This window comes from Paramacrobiotus metropolitanus, unplaced genomic scaffold, assembly GCF_019649055.1.
Source record: "Paramacrobiotus metropolitanus isolate TYO unplaced genomic scaffold, Prichtersi_v1.0 Parri_scaffold0000010, whole genome shotgun sequence".
NCBI lineage: Eukaryota > Metazoa > Tardigrada > Eutardigrada > Parachela > Macrobiotidae > Paramacrobiotus > Paramacrobiotus metropolitanus.
In genome coordinates this window covers 1,213,274-1,223,049 of record NW_026570230.1, presented here as the reverse complement: position 1 = coordinate 1,223,049, position 9,776 = coordinate 1,213,274, and the positions used below count along the sequence as shown (strand labels likewise).

The window sequence follows — 9,776 nt, the reverse complement described above, 5'->3', positions numbered from 1 at the left end:
AGCCGGAAGTTACTGCAACGTGACCGATATAAACACGACTGCATATGATAAACTGCGTTTTAAAATAATGATTTTGTTTTTGAAGGCTTTATAGCTAAGCACTGCTTGCTCAACTTGTGCTGTTCACTACTGTAGGCACTGTAAAACCATTGGTAAATTCACATACGAAGTATACTTACATGCAACTAACAGATATCTTGTAATACACAATAAACTGCGCTGTATACAAAGATCGACAAACTTTTAGTGTACACCATGCGAATGTGTTTCACCACGTAAATAAACTTGTGAAAGGTAACATTCATGCCGCAGCCTACTCTTAGTTTTAGTGTTTACCATTAGGTTAGATAATAAAAAAGGTCAAAGGTTGTCAAAGGGCCCACTGTTCCGTTCCGCGCAGATTCCAAATTAGCACCAGGTCACGGACCGCCGGTCACGAACGGACAATTTGGTGTCGACAGTTGTTGCATCCTCGAAATGCGGCCAGTGACAAGGTTCAAAAATAAATGACATAATTAAGAAGACATGCATGTATTTTTCTCAACCAATGCAGTCGTCTGCCGGCATCGCGCAATCAAAACGTTAAATTAGTTGGACAAGCGAACTCGATATGTCGCGATAGGGATGAAGAATCGTTATTCCTGTCATTCCTGAAGGTTTTATATAGGTTACCTATTCTCGATACATATGTGTGGTTTCCTGTGAGCGTCAAATTTTAGTGTTGTTTCCATATATCAAACCTCATAGTTCGTTATGTTTAATGTAAGCGCTGGGAAGTGCTGTATGCCGCCTTTTTAGTTGTGAATTTAGCTTTCTGCAGATTGAACCTATACACTTGCAAATATTTTCTAGTTACTATTATGGCAAAATTTCTCTTGTTTATTGTAAGCAGTGTAAGGTCTTGTTCTCTGTAATTTTTGAACCATGCATATTTGTTAGAGTCTTCCACCGATATACCAGAAAACGTTACAGATTTGTACTTTTATTGCACATACCGGGCTACGACAATGACTTGGTGTGGTTTAGTTAAAAAACAATCGATAACTGAATAAGTAATTAATTTGACCTACCTATACGTCCTTTTCAAAGTAAATACAGCAGGTTCTTCTGGCGATTATGAAGGATGGCAATCTACACACCGAAGAGCTTTTAATTACAACGTCTTGCACTTTTTTTTGCACTGATGGCAAGACAATTATTTATTAAATTTTGCCACCCGTGAATACAACCGTGGCTTTGGACTTACTATACAGCGCATTTTAGCCTACAGCTGAGATCCCGCGAAACACATTTCACTCCAAATACTTCATTTCCCATAGAACAATTAGCGTTAGCAGATATTAGTTTTAAATAAGAACTTTTCCAACGGAACACAGCTCAAGCTCGGAAATTTCGAACTCTAAAATTCTGTTAATTCATAACACATCCAGCAGAACGTCCGCCAAAACTAAACGCGCTTCACAATCAGTATCATCACAGCACAACCGAAGTCAAACTTGGTGTGCGGCAAGCGGCAGTTATGCAGCGTCCAGTGGTTCGCTTCGGCGTCGTACACTTCAATGCTGTCCTCCAGACCGTTCGGTCCGTACCCGTCGAGAACGTACAGCTTCCCATCCACGCTGGCACATCGTATAAACGTGGTCGTACTGGTAATGGCTTGAACTGGAATCAAAACAATGTCTTAATGTTATTTTTCTTGCAGGATTTCTCAGCACCGGAGATACCACAGCCAGTGGCAATTACGGGTTGGCCGATGTTAATCTGGCTTTGCACTGGATCAAAGGGCACATCGACAAATTCGGAGGCGATCCAAACGCCTTTACTGTCTTTGGACAGAGTGCCGGGGCCTCTATTATCTCAGCTATGGAATTAGATTCGGTTGTTCAGTGTACCTGATAATGCTTTGACTGTCGTTTGATGTGCTTGCATTTGCTCTGCATCCTGTCCACTCGAATGTGACAGATTCGATTCGTGCCGCGATTGCATTTAGGGGAAACATACTAGCGAGTGCGAATTACACACAGGAACCAAAGAAAAATTCCGTTGAACTGGCCGTGGCAGTTGGATGTCCAACTGCAACCTCCAACGAGATTATTCAGTGTTTGAAAAGAATACCGATACAAACGCTTCTTTCCGTGGCGAAAGGGTTCGAAGCCGGCAACGCGGTAAAAGCTACCAATACGTCGCAATTTAGTGTATTGTACAAGGAACGTCTTGCAGGATACTACACCGTATGGCTTTGTGCTGGATCATGTGCACTTCAAAGATGTCCCTCAAAAAGCTTTGGAAGCCGTAATACAGTCAATCAGACGTGGTCCGAATTACATTACCGGCTACTTGCGAGAAGACTATTCTTTTCTTTTAGCAGGTGGTTCGTTAGACTTACAGCTTACGGAGACTGCGGAGTTAACATTTCGCTCGACATTACACACAATTTTGCAGTTGCGAGTCCGGAATTGCTCGACCCAAATGAAACGTTGCCGTTGGATAAAATTAAGGACGTAGTTGCACGACAATTTTTGCCCAATGGCAGTGACCCGCCGTGTACACAACCGAATTACGCTTTGGCACAACGGGTTATGGATTACTACAATTTGTCCTACAGCGACAATCGCGAAACTTTGCAACGCAAACTATTTCACGTACGTATGTACTTTTTTGATTCAAGAAAAATTGTAGTATGACAAATCGCAGGGCGTTGTGAAATACACAGCTAACAACGGATGTTATCTTTGGCGTGCCTGCCACCGAAAAGAATCCATCATGTACGCGCATCGTCAACCAGGAGGGGGCCAAAACGACAACCAGCTCTTTCGTATCAGTTATGACCCCGAATACAATGGCCTTGGTAAGTTGCTATGTGGTACACATATTATGTCCCGTTGCACATACTCGTGCACTTTCTTTTGAAGCAAACTGCATCCGCATCACTTTTAGGAGCGTTTCACACTTATGTCCTCCCAAATATTTTTACTCCGTCAATGCAAATCCCTGGTCTTCGACTTAATGCTCGCGTTGTCTCTAGTATCCGCCAAATGCTGCGTCAAGTTGCCCATGACGGGTAAATCAAAGAAACGTGATATAATTAAACAATTACAAGCTGGTTAATTCTGATTTCTGGACTGCGTTCGTTTAGGCGAATGAATGGACCTTCGTTCGGACCAAGAGCTCAGTATAAGGAGTTGGGCCAGTTCGGAGAATGGGAAGCTGGCACAGTAGATCACATGGCGTTGATTAGATTCTGGAAGGAAGTGTACATTACTCCGTGTTAAAAACCATGCAGTCTGCGCCAATGCTTAATTTTTATTTTACTGCAGTTTAAGTTGTGCAAGTTTTGCGCGTACTAATCACATTTATACCATTTATTGTGTTTTTAAAACTACTGTACTGCTTGCATTTACAGAATATGAATTAAGCAAGGGCGCTAGCGTGATAAATTGTTTTGGTTGGCGAACGAAAATTGAGAAATTGCAAAGAGTTTTGTTTTTCCCCGATTCTCTTGTAGGTGATCAGTCGTTAATGTTAAATATACTGATTATAAATATACTGGTTCAAAAACTACGGCCCATAGCAAATTTTAACAGGAGGCATTGAGCCATTGACTAAACACAAAGTGTGCTACATATTGCGTAAAACTGGGCGACCAAAGCCATGAGTAATATTGTTTGTCAAGGGAGGAAGGTTTTGTTCATGATCATACTTTAGCGGAAGGATGACGAAATTTCTAAAAGTAGTCCACAAACCAGCGGCAAACAAGCGAAGTCCGAAGGTATGCACACTTGTGCCACGCAGTTATCCGCCGGCAGAGCAGTCACATTACGTCAGTCTGATGCAAGCGGTAAGCGGACATGCTCATTCAGTATTATCTTTTACCTGCCTCTCATTTGCCTATTTCGCTACTCTACTTCATAATCGCAGATTGCTAATATTTCTTTGAACAATCCCAGTTTTGTTACGCTAATTTTAAGTCAGTGCAGGCATTCGAGGCGCTTTTCTTTCCAATAATTTCGTACGTATGGCGCTAACATTTTAGTTTGTTTGAATTTTAACGTGAAGCTTAGCGTTCACTGAGTGCCATCTTTGGATATTAATAAGTATTGCAGGTGGGTTTACCAACTGCCTTGCCGATTAACGTTGCACAGTTTGTTTTGAATTAAATTTTATGTAAGCGATAGACTGATAGCTATCTGTATGAGCCTATTGCGGTGCTTACCTGTATCTGCAATCTGCAGAGGACTTGCTGCAGTTAAAAGCATAGACTATTTTATTTATGTCACAGTTCTAGTATTCAAAGTAAGTACTCGTATCTACCTGCTCTGTACGTCCTTGAATGAGCCGAATGATTGTGTATTCTTATTGTGTACATGGGACCTGGGAATCTTCTTTGTATTATTTTGGAATTACAAACCAGCCTCGGCTAATTTAGATCAAATGTTCTTTGTGATTCGGCCGCATGTTTCCGCTGGTTGTCAAATTTATAATGTAACGTCTCTTTTGCATTTGTTAGATTGTTTTTTGTAAATCTTACGATACTAAAAAACGTACAAGTGTAGGCTAAAGTATAAGGTATAATAAATTTCTTAAATAAAAAAAATGAGTATAGGGTTGCTAGGCCACTAGAATCATTGTATTTTCGCTCTTTATGGAGATGTAAGGACCGTATTTATCTACTTGATTTCCACCTACGGGCCTTGCCGACATTGGCATTCTCCGTACGCCGGTACGCGATAGAAATCTCAATAATTGTACATTTTTGAAGGTGGAAATGGCCACCGACATCCTCTCTGATGATTTCAGTGTGTAAAAAAACGTTATAATGTTTAGAGTAACCGTTGTGCGTCTTACGCGTTCAGTATTATAATTATGCAATGACTTTTTAAAAAGGTCACCTTAGCGTTTTTTAGTTGATCATTTTTACCGCCAAATGGTACCGTACTCCTAGTGCCAAACGACTTTTTTATACTATAAGCGTATGACTGAAATAAGTACTTAACTACGCTACAACTATTGTTGGACAAAACGTATCTGTTATTTACGTAGAACTGCTTTTTTATCAAACCATGTTGATCAAATTTTTGGTTTCCCACAAGTGCGGCATTTGTAATTAAGCCTTTCTTCTGTGCATGTTTCAGACGGTGTGGAGTTTGTGATGAATCAGGGTGAAACTGAACGTGAAAGGATTATACTAATCTCAAAGCACCTACTACAATGTTGGACAACATGGACTGGAGTGATTGGGCGAACCCTGTGGACGCTTTGGAAGAATTTTCCTGGAATCACAACGGGTCCGAAATCAGCCAATCTGTAATACGGTGTCATATCTTAAGACAAGGCTTCGTCCCTTTTCTGTAGCGTATCTCGCGACAGAAAAGTTTAGATCTAGGTCTTTTATTACGAATTATTGTGACGATTCATCCTGTTGATACACTTTGTAGCCGAAGTCAAGTCAGGACTCAGATCAGGTGAACTTTTTTGAGAAAATGCAGCTGGGTTTTCCGCAATATTGGCTGATTGAAAGAAGAATCGATAACACCTGCGCTGAGTCATCGGGAGAAGCCACCACGGCACCAGAAGGCTTGCAAATGGACAATTTCTCATGGTCACAAGCGCCAACTGACCAACCGAAGGGAAATGCGATTTTGGCAAACTCACCTCAATCCACGCAGGTACAAAGGTCATCAACTATGTACGCTGTCGCGAAAGTAGTTCGTACTGGTTATCTTGTAAGACCCCAATGACTTGTGCGCCTCTGAAAAGCGTATGCGTAACCGGCTGTCAGCAAAAAAGTGCCGAGAGAAGAAAAAAGAGAGACTCGAGAAGCTCAAGCTGGATAATCAAAAACTGGAAGAAAAGTGCGCTTATCTGCAAATAACATTCGCAGCGCTCTCACAAAGTAGTGAGATGCATATTCAACAGCTAATGAAAGAAAATCAAACACTGAAGCATGAGAATGCCACCTTGAAAGCACAGCGAAGCCAAAGCATTAACTGGTCGTCCATGCAACAAGTGCCACTCTTCGCTGGAGGATCTAGTGATACCGATCAACGTTCCTGCCAAATGAACACATTATATTAACCTGTTGATTGTACTGAATGCTACTAAATAGTGTACCTCCAGAACATATTTACATCGTATCTCGTCCTTTCACTCATATAAAAGCGTGACTCGGTAACTGGGACGATTTTTGTTCACTATTTGACGATTTTTCCTGTCGGCATTCCTTTTCTCTAGATGCTAAGCAGATTTCCTTCTGAAAGTATTCGTATTTCGTGCTCATGACTTGTCTACAGCCAAACATTTTTACCGTCACTTTTTCTTAAGTTGTTGCTACAAAGTGTTACTTACCGGTTTCATAATCACGCAGTACTAATTTGGTGCCCTGCGGCATATTTTCAGCCCTTCTAGTTAAAATTGCGATAGCAACATAGATTTGCGTTTCTATAATTTATGAAATCTGGTTTTAACTTTACAGTTAACAGATAACTGAGATAAATATTTTTGGACAACCTGTCGTAGTCTCTACGTACACAGCAGTATTCTGCTCGTATATTTCTCAGTTCGTGCCTACTGTACATGTAGTCTGTAGTAGTCTACCATGCTCTTAGTAGTCTTTGCGAATTGTGGATCGTTGTGAATTTTGGACTGGTTGATTGCTATCTGCTGTAAGAAGTGTGCTCGTAACTCGTACAAATGAGTAGAGTGAAATAATAACATTTCGTGGTAGATTCCGAACAAAGCTTTTGCCTTTTAACACATACGTCTGCAAAAATATTTGTGGTCCGATCAGGCCCGGGGCAGATCATGCTTTGTGCGCATAATAATAACACCCGTAAAATGTCCAGTGTACAGCAGCCATGTTTTTGATAGACGTTAAATAAGTAACAATGTAAGCACTAAATACTTATACGGGTAATAAATGATATTGTTTTTGAATCAATTGTCGGCATCCAACTTCTTCCACTTCGTATTCCATTGCGCACATGGAGAAATTCAGTTATCGTTGCATTATTTCCTGGGCCAGATGCGCTCTCCTAATTACTGGTGTCAGCATCGTTTTTCCTGTTTATGGACAAGAAGGGCACGTCAGCTTAATGCCGGATGTCACCCTAAATGGGGAATATTTTGCATCGGAAAAACACCCACTTAGTGCAGGTTATGCATATTATGGAATCCGCTACGGAACGGCTAAACGATTCCAGGTAAAGCAATTTGCGAAAGACTGTAACATTGAGTGAAGTACGTTCTTATTTGTCTTACTTATTTAAAAAATTTCAAAACAGGCATCAACTTTGTATTAAAGCGGAAACGATTTTACTTGTAGGAGCCCGAAGAGAATATGGATTTCTCGTACTTGAGAAATGAATCACGTTTCAAGCAAGGCCCCATCTGCCCACAGCTCCCAATTCCGGCAGCTTTGAGAACTCTATCATCTAGAGACCATGCTCCAATGAGTGAAGACTGCCTTTACTTGGATATTTATGTTCCGCCTGTTTCCACCAACAGTACGCGACAGCACGGACAGAATGACAATTTTCCTGTTCTGGTATGGTTTCATGGAGGCGCTTTGCAAGGTACCATTGTCTCTAATTACCTTTCCAGTAGAAATGTTGTAGGGTCGTAATAGTGAATAAACTGTTTCAGCTGGTGACAAGAACAACTATAATGCTTCCTCATTGGCGGATAACATCGCTGCAATTGTGGTTACCGTCAACTACCGAGTATCAGTTTTCGGTAAGATACGAGTACAATTTGGCTAGTTTTTGCTGCTGGTTTACATTAGATTGTGTGGCGATCGTTTGCCAAGGTTTTCTGAGCACGGGGGACGACATTGCGAAAGGTAATTACGGTTTGGCCGATGCTAAGTTAGCGATGTTATGGATCAAGAAAAACATCATGAAATTTGGAGGCGATCCCGATGCCATTACGCTTTTTGGGGAAAGTGCAGGAGGTCGCCTAATTTCGGCAATGCAACTGGATCCGGTTTCACGAAGTAAGCTGACCAGTAGACTCAGGTTAAGAACAGTTACATTAAAAGCTATACAGTAGAATGTAGTTCCAGTCGATCGTCTTCAGTATTCTTTTCCTGTTAGCCACGAGAAAGGTGCAGGTATGTGTGCGCTTCTGTTTCAAGGTTCTATGCGAGCGGCAATTGCATTCAGCGGAAGTATTCTGGTGGAGTCGTATTTTTCACCAGATCCGAAAAAGGATGCTAAGGAACTTGCAGCTGCCGTAGGATGTCCAACCCAGTCGTCGGCTGAACTCATCGGATGCTTGAAAAACATGTCCGTGGATAAAATTCTTTCAGTCGCACACGGGTTCAAAAAAGGAAATCCGGTAAAGCTACAGCTAAGTAAAGTAGGTCCAGTTGATCTTAAAAAACGGTATTATATATATTGAGATATTGTAATCTCTTCGTGGGTGTAGCTTGCGGTTCGCACTACAACGTCTACGGTCCTCCTGCGTAATTGTCATCATTTCCGATCCCTTCTTTGTCTTGAAATAATCCATAAACTACTAATCTACCGAAATGCTGATATTATTGTACATGTGTTAGACACATAAATTTTGTGTGCGTTACGCTCGGGTAAGTTGTAAAGCGAATGTACATTCTCTGCAGAAACTTGCACCTTATGGCTTTGTTGTGGACCATGTGCACTTCGGAGAAGCTGCCCGTAAAGCCTTATCGACCGCGATGCGGGAAGTTGATTCCTTTCCTAATTACATAACTGGCTACCTTCGAGAAGATGCCTCGCTTTTGTTATCCGGTAAGTAATGACTAATCCATTTACAGTATATTCTCCCTAACGTTTTCTACCTTTTCTTGCTGTTTATCTCCGTCATAGTCAGCAATTCCGATATTGTGGACCCTAAACAGCCAATAAATTTGACCACGATAAGAAGCGTTGTAGCAAACCAGTTTCTTCCCAATGGGAATGTTCCCGTCTGTCCAAACGCGAATTACGAGCTGGCGCAGACAGTAATGGATTATTACAACATGACGGATGGCGATGATTATTCATCTTTACGGTTCAAGATATTCCATGTAGGTATACGGTCCGTAAAAATCTTCTAATTGTTACGCTGTTTTACTAAAACTGAAATTAGTTTGCTAGTACTGTGTACTGACACAATTGCCCAAAAACTCGTAGCTGGCGACGGATGCAGCGTTTGCGGTTCCTGCCGGCAAAGAAGCGCTGATGCGGGCTCAACGGGAAGACGCAGCCTCGAGTGCCAGTCAGTTGTTTAGAATCAGTCACAATCCCAAATTCAATGACCTCGGTAATGGTTGAAAATATGTTACACTTCTTGACCATTCTTACAATTCACTTTTCTCTATGTTGAAAGGTGCTTTTCATACCTACGACTTGCCAAACATTTTTGCCCCGCATATGCAGATCCCTGGTCTACTCCTTGATGACCGCGTTGTGTCCAGTATACGGCAGATGCTGCATCAAATAGCGCATTTTGGGTACCATTTGATTAGCCTTACCGACAGTTCACATTATTTCAATGCGCTTTGTAACAACTTTAACCGCTTATGGCTTGCGCTTTTCGCTGCAGACGAATGGACGGTCTTGCATTTGGTCGCCAGGGAGAGTATATGGAATTAAATCAATCTGGACATTGGGAAAACGGCAGCTTCGACCACCTATCTTTAATTAAGTTTTGGGATGATGTGTATAATGCTCCTTGTTCCAGATCCGGTACATAGTAATTGCCGAATACTTCATGATAAACCGCTTCAAATTGAATTAGCTTTCGAATTTTAATAGTAT

At 41.4% G+C, this 9,776-nt stretch overlaps 1 protein-coding gene across 5 annotated transcripts; it reads left to right on the top strand.

Moving 5' to 3' along the window:
* The first annotated feature begins 3,773 nt into the window (after positions 1-3,773).
* LOC129583291 (liver carboxylesterase-like) lies at positions 3,774-9,759 on the top strand. Of its 5 annotated transcripts, none has more exons than XM_055475048.1 (12): positions 3,861-4,103; positions 5,133-5,285; positions 5,436-7,199; positions 7,322-7,571; positions 7,642-7,731; positions 7,805-7,990; positions 8,132-8,334; positions 8,618-8,765; positions 8,844-9,043; positions 9,150-9,279; positions 9,346-9,469; positions 9,562-9,759. In XM_055475048.1, exons 3-12 carry the CDS (start codon positions 6,981-6,983, stop codon positions 9,710-9,712), a joined length of 1,701 nt encoding a protein of 566 aa, XP_055331023.1. In that variant the 5' UTR covers positions 3,861-4,103; positions 5,133-5,285; positions 5,436-6,980; the 3' UTR covers positions 9,713-9,759. The 5 variants fall into 5 exon arrangements, with proteins under 5 accessions (XP_055331021.1, XP_055331023.1, XP_055331020.1 ...); XM_055475045.1 differs by having other exon boundaries at positions 5,133-5,304; XM_055475046.1 differs by lacking the exon at positions 3,861-4,103 and adding an exon at positions 3,774-3,838 and having other exon boundaries at positions 5,133-7,199.
* Positions 9,760-9,776: the final 17 nt, after the last annotated feature.